The 13,313-nt window shown below is 52.0% G+C and overlaps 1 protein-coding gene across 1 annotated transcript in view; it reads left to right on the top strand.

Annotated features, from left to right (window-relative positions):
- The first annotated feature begins 2,840 nt into the window (after window positions 1-2,840).
- The window catches only part of NHSL2 (NHS like 2), a 75,201-nt gene continuing 64,728 nt past the window's right edge, over window positions 2,841-13,313 (top strand). Inside the window, exon 1 of the mRNA XM_074278516.1 lies at window positions 2,841-2,910. Coding sequence (XP_074134617.1) covers window positions 2,844-2,910 — 67 coding nt within the window. The 5' untranslated portion in view covers window positions 2,841-2,843. The remainder of the gene's footprint in view (window positions 2,911-13,313) is intronic.

Here is a 13,313-nt window from a genome sequence, read left to right as displayed (position 1 = left end):
GAGCGGCTCTCGCTCACATCCCATAATGCATTCCCCGTATGGCCATTGTTGGTATGAGGTTACCATATGGCTGCCTCAATACTGTCCCGCTCTTGTGCTGCAGCCCCATCAGCATTCAGCACCCCTAAATCTTTGCTCTCTCTAATCATTCCTGGTTGGGATCTTGTGACCCCACGTCATTATACGTTGGGGCTTGAGGACCCAATTCCTGCCTCCCCGGCATCTTGTGTAGGTGGATGTCCTGTAGCTCTTCTCTCCTGCTAACTCCTGGTTAGCTTAGGACTCCCAGCAGCTTCTTTGAATTCTCTTCTTTCTTAGCTGTTCTTTGAAACGTTGCTTCCATCCTTTCAAAAACCATTCCATTTTCCCTGAGGAGCAGAGCAATGGTGGAAACACAGCTGGCATCCCCCAACTCGCACGGTTGCTGGAGTCTTGGGGTGCTCTTGTTAGTAGCTCACCAGGCAAAAGGACTCTTTGCCGCCCCCGTTCTCTGCCCCGTGGCCACAATGGAGAGAGGAGGGAAGAGCTTGAGGGAGGCTTTATTTCTAGTGGGTTTCTTGCCTTTTCTCTGGAGTTTGATTGGCAATAACTAGCTTCCCATCATAGACCTGATGCCAACAGAAACCGCCCACAAGTGTTGTCTGGGAGAAAGTCTTAAGCAGAATCCAATTATTGGCCATTTGGCCCTCTTCCAGCCTCTTCTATCTTCTCCTCATAACCTGATTTCCCAGAACCTCAGAGTCAGAAGGCACCTCAGGGGCCATCTGGTCTGACTCCTTGCTGAATGAAAATCTCTGTAGCATGCCCAATGAACGACTGGCCATACACGGGCAGCCCAGCCCACTCCCGACCGGCCGCCATCATCGCTGGGGACTCAGCCCTGACGTCAAGCCTCAATACGCCTCTTTACAAGTCCTGCCCTTTGGATCAGATTCCTCTTTTGTGTTAACAGTCCCTCAAATGCTCAGTCCAACGGCTTAGAACCAACATGTGTCCTCCGAGTCTTTTCTTCCTCAATTTAGCCAATCTCGGACCTTCCCATTGGGCCCTTCCCCGCCCCAGTTATTATCCGGCTCGTCAAGCCCTTCCTAAACTGTAGCCTTCACATGTGAACACTGAGCCCTCCCTTCACTGGAGGTCTCCAAGGACAGGTCAGGGACGTAGGGAAGCTCACGTATGGGCTGGAGCCCTGAGGTTGCTTCTAGTTCAGACATTCTGTGAGCTAAGCAAGTACTTGGTCTCAGGGGTTGCTGCATGTACATGTTAGCTCATTGTGTTTAGCACTAATCTTGACTTGCAAAATTGGGATGGAACAGTGCGTTTGAGTCCTTCCTTCATCTGCCATCTCCTGCTCATCTCCCGTGCTCATGGAGAAATGGCAGCAAGGGCTCCGCTAGGGCGATGTAATGGCCAGGACTGGAGGCAGCTCCAGCTTGGTGCCAGACTGAAGTTGGGGATGAACGGCAGAATGGCCCCGCTCAGGCACTGCACTACTATGCAGAGGGTTAAGGGACCTTCCCAACATTTTGGGCACATTCTCTGGGGTGTTCTGGGAGGACTGAGCCATGGCCCGTTTTCTGCGCCTCCCCGTCTGGATCAGGTTCTAACCCACCATCCCAGGGGCAGGGCCTGCCTGGTTGGGCTTTCTGGGAGGGATCCCATGCTGGGATCCCACAGAATGGGACAGCGCTAGGGCCCCTTGTCAGCTCCGGTGTTCCTAGGGGAACTCAGAGTGGGGCATTCCAGTCCTGTGGTTGGGTCAGAGCAGGGAATGGCACCCCCGCAGCGGAACGCCTTCATTCAGCCTCTGGAGCCCCTGACTTGCTTCTGTGAACACATCTGGATGAGACCAGACCCCTCTGAGGGAGACCCCAAGGCTGTGGGGGGGGGGGCGGGGAGGCAGCCTGCTGGGCTTCCGGATGAGCCCCTCCCCTTCAGCTTAGCACTGGCTCTCCCCACCTTGGATTCTAGGAGATGGGGGCTCTGCCTCCCTGCTCGCATCTCCAGGACCACTCCTGGCAGACGGTGGCTCTTGCAGGGCTTTGGGGCCATCAGCGTGTGCCCAGCCAGCTACCCTGGACCCCAGGAAGAGTGGGGAAGAGGGGGGCTCGGCAGCTGGGAGATAAAGGGTGGCCAGCTCTCCACGCCCCCCTCCCCCACTGCCTGCAGCCAGGGGCAAGCATGGTCCCCGGCAGGGCGGCTCTGCCCTGGCCATTGGACACCTGGGGGGGGTGCCAGCTTCTTTAGGCCATCTGAGCACGGGGGCTGAGTTCAAATGTAGCCGGGGCCACAGGGAAGTGCCCCGTGGGGAGGGGGAAGAGGGAGCAAGGGCAGCCTGGGAACCAGGGGCCTTGGGTGGGATAGGGATGAGACTGCCCTGCATCTCCCGCAAGAGAGCCCTGGACAGGGTGTGGGGTGGGAGAAGGGGGGAGTGAGAGGGGTAAAAGAGTGAGGGAGGAAGGGAGGAACGGAGGGAGAGAGGGAGGGAGGGAGAGGAGAGAGAGAGAGAGAGAGAGAGAGAGAGAGAGAGAGAGAGAGAGAGAGAGAGAGAGAGAGAGAGAGAGAGGGAGAGAGAGAGAGCGCGAGCGAGAGCGCAGGGTGAGGAGGGGGGAGCGAGCGCGCGAGCAGGCTGGGGAGGAGCGCTCCTGGCGGGCTGCAGTCCATCCATCGGGAAAGGCCGGGGCTGGGCAATGGTGCCCGCCAGGGACAGAAGAGGGCTCCTGAGGCAGGATGGGCGCCGCCAGCAGAGGCAGAGGAGCTGAGGTGATGTAAGCACCTGGGGAGGGGCTCAGGCTGAGGGGAGGCGGTGGCGGAGGAGGAGGAGGGTGCCAGTCCAGGACAGAATGATGGGCAACTCTCACCACAAGCAACTGAGGACTAAGAGGCAGAGCAGGATGCACCCAGCAACAGGTACTCCTCCCTTCCCCCTCCTCCCTCCCTCCCTTCTCTCGGGGGCTCCCTCTCCTCTCCACCTCCTTTCCATCCTGGCTCCCGGCTTCCACGGGACTCTGGCTGCCGGCCTGACATAGCGAGGGGGGAGGGGGGGCAAGGGAGGCTGGGCCGAAGGGGGGGGCTGCTCGCGGCTCCCGAGGCCGGGGCTTGCCAGCGGCCCCGCCACCGCCCGAAGTTTCTCGCCGCCTGGCATCGGGGTCTGGGGCCGTGTCTGTGTCCGGTCCGGTGGGATTCCGGGGCGCGGGGATGGAGGCTTTGCAGAAACCGCTCTTTGTTATCTAAGCCGTGGCGCCCCCCACCCCCCACCCCCGGCTCCCATGCACACCTACGGCTTCTGGGGCTGGAGCTCCCATGTGATGCATGCAGATAATTGTACAGAGGAATCTGTTTCTTGCTGTGTAATGGCACCCCCATGCACGCCCAGGCCCACGCCCACGCCCACGCCCACGCCATGGAGGGATCTCGCTTTCGGCTGCACGAGCACGAGCGGCTGCCTTTTGGCACTCTCCATCCGGGGGCCTGCCGTGCCCTGCCCCCCGACCCCTGCGGGAAGCGGCCCCCGCACTCCGGTCTCGCGTTCGCCTCCCTCTTTCCTCCCCACGCGGGGAGCCGTGGAACCTCATCCCAGAGCATCCCCGGCCGGCTCCTTGGCGTCTGTCTTCCCCGGAGAAATGGGCGGAAGTGGCAGGAAGGCACGTTGCAGCTCACCCAAAGGAAGAGCTCGAGGGCACTGGGAGCTGTCCCCAAATGGAGGGGGCCACGGTGGCTGGGGTGGATCCCCCCTAAGAGGTCTCCCGGCGGGGGCCGAGGATGCGGGGATTCCTCTGCTGGGCCAGGGGACCATCTGCCTCCGAGCTCCCCCCCAACTCCGCATCCTGGAAGTCTGCGATGTGTGGAAATCTCCCAAGTGGCCCACGAGGGAAGTTCCCCGGGTGGGCTCTTTGGGGGTCGTTCGGTCCAACTCCAGCACCGCGCGGAGGAGGAAATGAGCTCCCACAACAGGAAGCCACCCAGTTGAGCAGGGCCTGAAGGAGCTTGAGCTCCCACCCTCCATCCTCGAACCTATTTCCCCCTAGGCTGCTCCCTGTTCCCAAGCCGCTGGGCTCTGGGGCTCCCGATGGCTGGGGGAGCTTCAGACAGGGAGCGTTCGAAATCTCCCCTGGCTCTGGTCCTCCCTGGTGGCGCTGTCCCCGGTCTCCGATTCCTCATCAACATCCCCACAGCAGCTTCTCCAGGCCTCCAGTCCCTTTTGCTGGGCCCCAGCCCACCCCCACGCCATTCTTTCTCAGCAGCGACCCCACCTTGTGCTTGCCCAACAGCACCAGCCCTCCTCTCACCTCCTGCACAGCCCGACACCTCTCAGTGGCCTCTGTCGCCCGCCTCAGAATAGGGATCCCCAATGCTTCTTCTGTTGGCCCTTAAAAAATCCCCAAGCCCATCCTTTCTCTGGACTCGGCCATCCTCGCCCGGCTCTTCCCTTTCCCCGTGATCCTCTGGGAGCCCTCACTTCCACCTCCGCTTCTTTCAAGTTTCAGCTCAGGGGCCACATCTGCCAAGCAGCCTTACCCCAATCACAATCTTCCCTACCTTTTGGGATTTCCCTCAACACTTTCTCTTATTCTTTCCTTTGTCCCCCATTGCGATCTGTCTGGTCGTGTTTCCGTTCTGGTCCATGCAACAGTTCCGTCTCCCCCTCATCCTCCCCTCCCCCAGGAGCTCCACGTAAGTCTTGGGACCTTGTTGCACCCTCATCCCCATCTTCGGCACCTTATGCCTCCTAGGCCCTTTTAATAGATGTCTATCAGATAAAAACTCCCAGGTTTTGCTGAGCCCACTGGGAAGGAGGGAAAAGGTTATTCAGATGAACTCGAGATGGTGAATTTTATATGAAGTCAGTAGTGAGGGATCACGCTTCCGATGCGTCGGATTCCATGTCGGCTGGAAAGGAAGTGGTTTGAGCTTTCCTGGAGCACAGCAAGTCGGCCATGCTGGGTCACGGGCTCACAGGCCTTTCCTGTAGAGGAGGATGAGGGAATGGGTTGCCTTTGTAGGATCACGGGGTCTGTATTCCTGCTGGGATCAGATCTTCCAGGGTTCCTTATGATGACCTGAATGATCAGGTCCTTTGTATGTATGGCACAATGCTTGGCACCGGGTAAGTGACAGATAAACATCTGTTAATCGATCGTTTGGCACAAGGCCATGGCGATTAGCCGTCAGCGCCTTTGTCCCAGGATGGTTAGCGCCGAAGCCATGGTGATGGTGAGTTAGGAAGTTTGGGGAATGTGGTTAACAGAGCCTAGCAGAACTTCGTGGCTAAGGGGTGAGCTGCTTTCTGAGAGACTTTCGTCCCTTTTGAGGTGCTGTCTTTGTGCCCTAACTCCTGGTTATGTTCCCCACCAAAACCCTCTCCCCCGAGACTCTGCCCACATGCCATTTACTTGCTCCCACTCTCCTTGGAGATACTCCACGTGCGGGCTTTGAAGGCTCATGTGGCTTCCCTGTGCTGCATGGTAAGCTCTCTGAGGGCCAGGACCATATCTCACATGTGAACAAAGGAACAGAAAAGCATGGCTTAGCTGCACGCTTTTGTGCCCAGCCTTTGGCCAAGGGCGGGAGATAGAAATACAGGTTGGTTTGGAAAGTCTCAGCTTGGTGAAGGGAGCGGGGCGGGTAGTGGGCTGGCACACCCTTTCCAGAGGCGATGGGCTATTGATTTAATTAGTTACAGTACTGGAAGGGCAAGGAACATGTGCACAGCAACAAGGTGACTGTCAAGGAGACCAGCCAGGCAGGGAGGAAAGCTTGTCTCAGGCCAGCTAGTCATAGTGGGCCAACTGGGGCCTTGACCGGTAGGAACGGTGTCACATCAGGCCTCGTTCGGAGCAATAGCCAGACGCCATGATTTGTCAGGTATATGGCTCAAAGAGCTAAGAGCTGCTGTTGGTCACACGTTCATCCTGCCAGTTAATTAACTCCAAGCCCGGCTCTGTCACTAGGTGTGAATTGCCCTCTTTGGGGGGTGGCTAAGGTAGGACCAATTAATCAATCAGGAGCTATTCTTAAGCTTCAATCCCAGCACTGCCAGACAGGCCCTAGTGGGGGTCAGGGACAAAGACAAAAGTGATGGAGGCTCTGACATCATGGGATTTTTTATCTGCTAAGGAGGGCACTGACAAGCACACAAATAGAAAGACAACCAGTAGGAAATGAAGAATAGGGGGTTGGGCTAGAGGGAGGGCTGTGGACTAGCCTCACAGAGTACAAGGTCAAAAGGTTCTGAGCTGAGACTTGAAGGATGCCTGCAATTTTTTTTTGAAACAGTATTTTATTTTTTCAAATTGCATGTAAAGATAGTTTTCAGCATTCTTTTTTTATTTCTTTGGCTGAGGCAATTGGGGTTAAGTGACTTGCCCAGGGTCACACAAAGTGCCTGAAGCCAGATTTGAACTCAGGTCCTCCTGACTTTAGGGCTGGTGCTCTATCCACTGAGCCACCTATCAACATTCATTTTTTAATATAATTTTTAGCTCCATTTTTTCTTCCTTCCTCCCACCTCTCTCCCCCCTCCCTAAAACAGCAAGCAATCCAATATAGGTTACCCATGTGCAAGCATGTTAACATATTAATCATGTTGTGAAAAAAAAAACAGAACAAAAGGGAAAAATGAAAAACTAAAATAACTAAAAATAATACATTTCAATCTGCATTCAGACTCCATAGTTCTTTCTCTGGATGTGGATGACATGTTCCATCATGAGTCCTTTAGAATTGTCTAGGGTCATTGTATTGCTGAGAAGAGCTAAGTCATTCGTAGTTGATCATCACACAATGTTCCTGTCACTGTGTACAATGTTCTCCTGGTTCTACTCATTGCACTCAGCATCCGTTCAAGTCTTTCAAGGTTTTTTTTAAATCATTCTACTGATGGTTTCTTATGGCACAATAGTATTCCATTACATTCTTACACCACAGCTTATTCATCTGTTCCCTAATTGATGAGCATCCCCTCCATTTCCAGTTCTTTTCTGCCACATGAAGAGCTGCTATCAATATTTTTTTTTACTTGTAGTCTTTTCCCCCTTTTTATGATCTCTTTGGGATACAGACCTTTGCTGGGTCAAAGGGGACGCACAGTTTGATTGCCCTTTGGGCATAGTTCCAAATCATTTTTCCAAAATCAGTTCCTAACTCCACTGATAATATATTAGTGTTCCAATTTTCCCAGATCTTCTCTAACATTTATCATTTTCCTTTTTGTCATATCAGCCAATCTAATAAGTCTGAGGTGGTACCTCAAAATTGGTTTCATTTGCATTTCTGTAATCATTTTTTCATATAACTATAGATACCCTTACACTGCCCGTTAATATCATTTGACCATTTATCAACTGGGAAATGACTTGTATTCTTATCCATTTAGCTTAGTTCTCTCTCTATTTGAGAAATGAGATCTTTATCAGAATCACTGGCTGTAAAAATGTTTTCCCTTCTAATCTCACTTGTGTTCATTTTGTTTGCGCAAATCTTTTTAATTTAATGGAATAAAAATGACCCATTTTGCATTTCATCGTGTTCTCTGTTTCTTGTGTGGTCATCAGTTCTTCCCTTCTCCATAGATCTGACAGCTAAACTATTTCTTGCTCTTCTAATTTGCTTATGAGATCACCCTTCCTGTCTAAATCATGAACCCATTTTACCCTTATCTTGGCATATGGTATGAAATCTTGGTCTATCCCTAATGTCTGCCATATTCTTTTTCCAGTTTTTCCAGTTAAATAATGAGTTTTTATCCCAAAGCTGGAGTCTTTGAGTTTATCAAGCAGTAGATTACTATAGTCAGTGACTCCTGTGGTTTCTGTATCTAATCTATTCCCCTGATCTGCCATTCTATTTCTTAACCAGTACCAAGTAATTTTGATGATTGCTGTTTTATAATATAGTTTTAGATTTCATGTGGCCGGGCCACTTTCCTTTGCATTTAAAAAAAATAATTTTCTTCAAAGGACCCATGTGTGCCAAAATGTTTGTGGTGGCCAGAAACTGGAAACTGAGTGGATGCCCATCAGTTGGAGAATGGCCGAATAAGTTATGGTATATGAAAGTTATGGAATATTATTGTTTTGTGAAAAAAAGATCAGCAGGATTCAGGTTTCAGAGAATTCAAAATTCAGAGAACATGAATTCATGCTGAGTGATGTGAGTAGAACCAGGAAAACATGGTGCATAGCAACAACAAGATTATGTGATGATCAACTCTGATGATCGTGGCTCCTTTCGACAACGAGACAATTCAGAGCAGTTCCAATAGACTTGTGATGGAGGGAGCCATCTGCACCCAGAGGGAGGGCTGTAGGGACTGAGTGTGGATCACAACAGAGTATTTTCACCTTTTGTTGTCGTTGTTGTTTGCTTGCTTGTTGTTTTCCTCTCTCATTTCCCCCTCTTGATCTGATTTTTCTTGTGCAGCATGATGAACATAAATATGTTTAGAAAAATTGCACACATTTAACCTATGTTGGATTACTTGCTGTCTAGGGGAGGGAGGATGTGGGGAGGGAGGGGAAAAAGTTTGGAGCACGGAGTTTTTTTTGGCAAAGATGAATGCTGAAAATTGTCTTTGCATGTACTTGGAACAATAAAAAGCTATCATTATTTTTAAAATGAATTTAAAAAACATTCTGGTAAAAAAAATTAATTCCTTTGATATTCTTGACCTTTTGTTCTTCCAGATGAATTGTTATTTTCTCTAGCTCTACAAAATAATTTTTGGTAGTCTGATTGGCATGGTACTGAAGTAAATTAATTTAGGTATAATTGTCATTTTTATTATATTAGTTTGACTTACTCATGAGCAACTGACATTTTCCCAGTGGTTTAGATGTGACTATTTGTGTGAAAAATGTTTTGAAATCATGTTCATATAGTTCTTGGATTTGTCTTGACAAGTAGGCACCCAAATATTTTATTTTCTCTCCAGTTATTTTAAAAGGAATTTCTCTTTCTATCTTTCTATAGAAGGGGCCAGGTTATAAAGGATTTTGCGATCAAAACAGAGGACTTTATATTGGATCCTGAAAGGAATAGGGAGCCAGTGAACTTTGTTGATATGCTCAGATTGGCCTGTGGGCAGACCATTTGGGTGGCTGAATGGAAGATACTTGCCCTTTGTAGTTGAAGAGGACCAAAATGATATCACCACATTGGGGTGGAGGTAGAGTTGCCCAACTGTGCCTGATCAGACCAATCTGAGCTTGGAAGGCCTTATCACAAGTGGAGCACAAATGATCCATGTGAACACTTGGTTTGTGCACCCCCATTTCCTTTGAGTTACTGCCATTTTGCTTTCCTCAGAGAACACAGCCCCTTCTCTGATGAGGGCATGCTACACTAGGTGGTCCCGTGCCAGCGTCTCACATGTCTTACAGTCACTTCCAAAGTTCTCCAGAGAAACCTTGAGAGTGTCCTTGTATTGCTTCTTCTGACCATCACATGTGCACTTACCTTGTATGAGTTCTTTGTAAAATAATCTTTTAAGCAAATGCACATTTCACATTTGAACGACGGGGACGCGGCCCGCCTGTCAGAGTTGCGCTCCCGGCCTTAGAGACTGAACTTCTGCCAGTTCAGCTAGAGTGTGTGGTACCTGATCCTGCCAGGTGACCTTCCAAATGTTCCTACAACAATTCAAATGGAGACGATTCCGTTTCCTGGCACGGCGCTGGTAGACCGTCCACGATGAGGTCGGTCCAACGGCTCCGTAGATCTTTGCTTTGGTAGGCAGTTAGTACCCCTTCTCTCTCCTGCTTTCCTTTGGGGCCTCCTAGACCCTGCGCAGCCCTGCCAGTGCCTGTGTCAACCTCATTATCAGTGTGTACATCCCCGGGAAATACACTGCCAAAGTAAGTGAACTCATCCACAGCATTCAATATTTCTCTATTTGCCGTAACCAGCGATTTCACGCATGGATGGCGCCGGCTGATAGAGAGCCTCTGTTTTTGCCCCGTGAGCTAGCCGTTGCAGTAGTACAGATGTGAGGTGACTAAAACCCTTTCCTTTGTGGTAGTGGTGTCAGAGGGAAAAGGGGGAGATACTCCATAAAGAGAGAACTTGGCAACTTATTGAATTTGGGAAGGTGAGAAAGGACAGCTAGGTTGTGAGCTTGGGGGATTGGAAGGATGACGATGTCCATGATGATAAGAGGGAAGTTAGAAAGGGGAGGGTTTGCGGGGAAAGCTGATGAGCTCTGTTTTGGACACGTTGAGCTTAAGATGCCTACTGGACATCCAGGGGAAGATGTCTCGAAGGCAGTCGGAAATGCAGGACTGGAGGTCAGCAAAGAGATTAGGGCAGGATGGGTAGATTTGAGAATTATTAGCATTGTCCAAACACGTCTAACTTATCCTGACCCCATTTGGGATTCTCAGCAAAGATCCTGGAATGGCTGGCCATTTCCTTCTCCAGCTCATTTTACAGATGAGGAAACTGAGGCAAACAGGGTGAAAGATTTGAACTCAGATCATCCTGACTCTAGGCCCAACACTCTATCCACTGTGCTACCTTGCCGCCGCCCACTTAAGCCCATGGAGCAGATGAGATCACCAAGTGAGATGATGTGGAGGAGGAAGAGAAGGTGGCCCAAGACAGGGCATTGGGAGACCCCCGTGGTTTGCAGGTGTGACTAAAAGGGTCAGCAAAAAGAGACGCTTAAACTAGAGTTGATGTGGTTCAGTTGTGTCTGTGATCCTGCATGAGGTTTGCTTGGCAAAGATCTTCTCCAGATCATTTTAGAGGAAATGGGGAAACTGAGGCAAATAGGGTTAAGGGACTTACCTAGGGTCACACGAGCTAGGAAGTATCTGAGGCTATATTTAGATGTTGGATTTCCTGACTACAGACCCAGCGCTTTATCCACTGAGCCATCCAGCTGCCTCTGAAGTAGAGTAGATGCAAGTGTATTGATGGAGAAAGAGGAGGCGAGTAATTGAGAGAAGGGGCGCGGGTGACAGAGGGAGGTCAGGGTGCTATAGGATGGCCACCAGATGCACACACGGCAAGAAGCAGGCCAGGTAAGGTCACAGAGTAAGGTCACGAGGGTGTTCGAGGGCCAAGGATCTCAATCTCTTTGCTGCCTGAGGCTTGGACCTTGGACAGCGCCGGCTGTGTGATGGGTGCTCGAGAAACTCCTGTTAGAAGAGTTCAAGCCTCGGCCCTTCCTGCTGGAACAGTAAGGGCTAGCCGAGGGGAAGGAGGCCTGGCAGTGGGAGGCAGCGGGGGGAGGGGGCGAAAGGTGGGAGCGAGGCCCACCCCCAGCCCCCACAAGGCTGCCCCTGCCCCGGCTGCGAGAGAGGGAGGGAGGGGGCTAGAAGGGACCAGCTGAGCCTGCCGGCAGCCCTCATTAGAGCTTCCTTAGCAGCCGCAGAAGCGCCATGGCGTTCCCATTGGTCCGGGAACAATCTCTTAGGCAACATCTGGCTGGCTCAGAGATTGCTGGGAATCCTGTGACTGTAGGGAAGTCGGCGGCAGCAGCGGCAGCAGGAAAGGGAGGGAGGGAGGAAGAGAGGAAAGGAGGGAGAGAGGGAAGGAGAGAGAGAGGGAGGGAGGGAGGGAAGGAAGGAGAGAGGGAGGGAGGGAAGGAAGGAGAGAGGGAGGGAGGGAGGGAGGGAGAGAAGAGGGGGAGAGGGAAGGAGAGAGGAAGAGAGGGAAGGCAGGTTCAGAGGAGTCAGGAACCAAAGAGCACTGCTCTCCAAACCAGAGTAGCAACCCCCCCACCCCAAGCCCGTGGCCCCCCAGAGCGGGGCTCCTCAGGATGTGGTGGGAAGGTGCCTTAGTACAGAAACAGGGCCAGAGAAACGAAAGGGAGGAAGGGGACTGAGGCACAAGGGCTGTCCCAGCCCAGTCTGAGCAACTCTGACAGAAGACACTCCCCTCACAAAACTCCCTACCTGGCCCCTAGGCGTTGATGCTTGACAGGTCTGACACCAAACCCTTCATCTGTGGGATCCCAACAGCCCTGGCAGGGGGAGCCACCCTCTGTGCTGTTAGCCCAATTTTACAACTGAGAACACTGAGGCTCAGAGAGATGACTTGGTCCCTAGCTACACAGCTCTCTGAGCGTCACATGTGTGAGCCGAACTCGGCAGACCCTCCTGATAGCGGCTCCCTGTGCTACGCTGTCTCGGTGCCATTTAGTTTTTGTGCCCTCAGAGGAGCTCTTTGTGTTTCTTGGGCTTTCTCTACCAGGGGAATGGGTGATACTGGCTGGGAAGCCCGAGCAGAGCCCAAGGGGGCAGCACCTTGGCCAGCAGTTCCATTCCCTGGTGCCCAACTGGAGCCTCTATGATTCAGGGTTGGTACCTGGCACACAGTAGGTACTAGAAGATCGATGCCCAGTCTCCAGGAACAGCTCCCCTTTCTTTTTGCCTTCTTGCTGCCCCGATTCAGTTCACATGGCCACCACCAATATCTCGGACTGCCTTCTCTACAGAAAGCCTGTGGCTGTCTTGTGCTCCTGCTGACATTTGGCCACACGGGGCCACTTGGCAGCTTCGGCTCCGTCAGGCAGGCCCTCCCGCCACTCGCTCTGCTCTAAAGTAGCTTCCCAAGGCCCACTGTGGCCTTTCTCTGCTGCTGCTCATTAATTGGCAGCAGGGCCAGCAGATGGGTAGATCAATAAGAGGAGGAGGAACATATCCTGGGCTCTGTCGGGCCTTTTCTGTAAAAATGGAGCTCCTTTCCTCATGAATATTATGGGTGTGTGATTAGCTGTGCACTCTAAGCGGGGGTCACCCTGGGGTTTTGTTAGTCCTGACAGGTGAGGAAACTCACTGGGGCTGGTGGGCACCTTCTCAGGGACTCCTGGGCTCCAGAGTTGCCCGGTAGACCAAAAGGTTGAACGACTTGTCCTTGACGACATGACCAGGATGTGGCAGAGGTCAGTCAGTCAGCCAGCTAACATTTATTGAGTGCTTACTGTACGCTAAGAACCCAGGATACAAAGAAAGGTAAAATTGGTCCCTGCTCTCAGAGTTCCTGGTCTAGGGGGGAAACAGCCTTCACACAAACCAGCTAGGGAAAGGAGAAATTGGACGTGATCTCGGAGGGAAGGCATTACGATTAAGGAAGCCAGGAAAAGCTCGTGGCGGAAGATGAGGCTTTAGCTGAGACTTGAAGGAAACCAGAAAAGAAGAGGGCCCAGGACAGCCCTGAGGGACACCCAAAGGATCACATGGAGGAAAAGCTGGCAAAAGAGACAGAGAACAGGTGGTCAGAGAGGGAGAAGGAGACCCAGAAGAGAGAGGGGCCACCCTCCCCTGTTCTGAACACCTACAGGGAAGAGAGGGTAAGCTCGGAGAGAGGAG

This window comes from Sminthopsis crassicaudata, chromosome X, assembly GCF_048593235.1.
Source record: "Sminthopsis crassicaudata isolate SCR6 chromosome X, ASM4859323v1, whole genome shotgun sequence".
In the NCBI taxonomy this organism is placed as follows: domain Eukaryota; kingdom Metazoa; phylum Chordata; class Mammalia; order Dasyuromorphia; family Dasyuridae; genus Sminthopsis; species Sminthopsis crassicaudata.
This window is presented reverse-complemented; position numbering and strand designations above follow the sequence as displayed.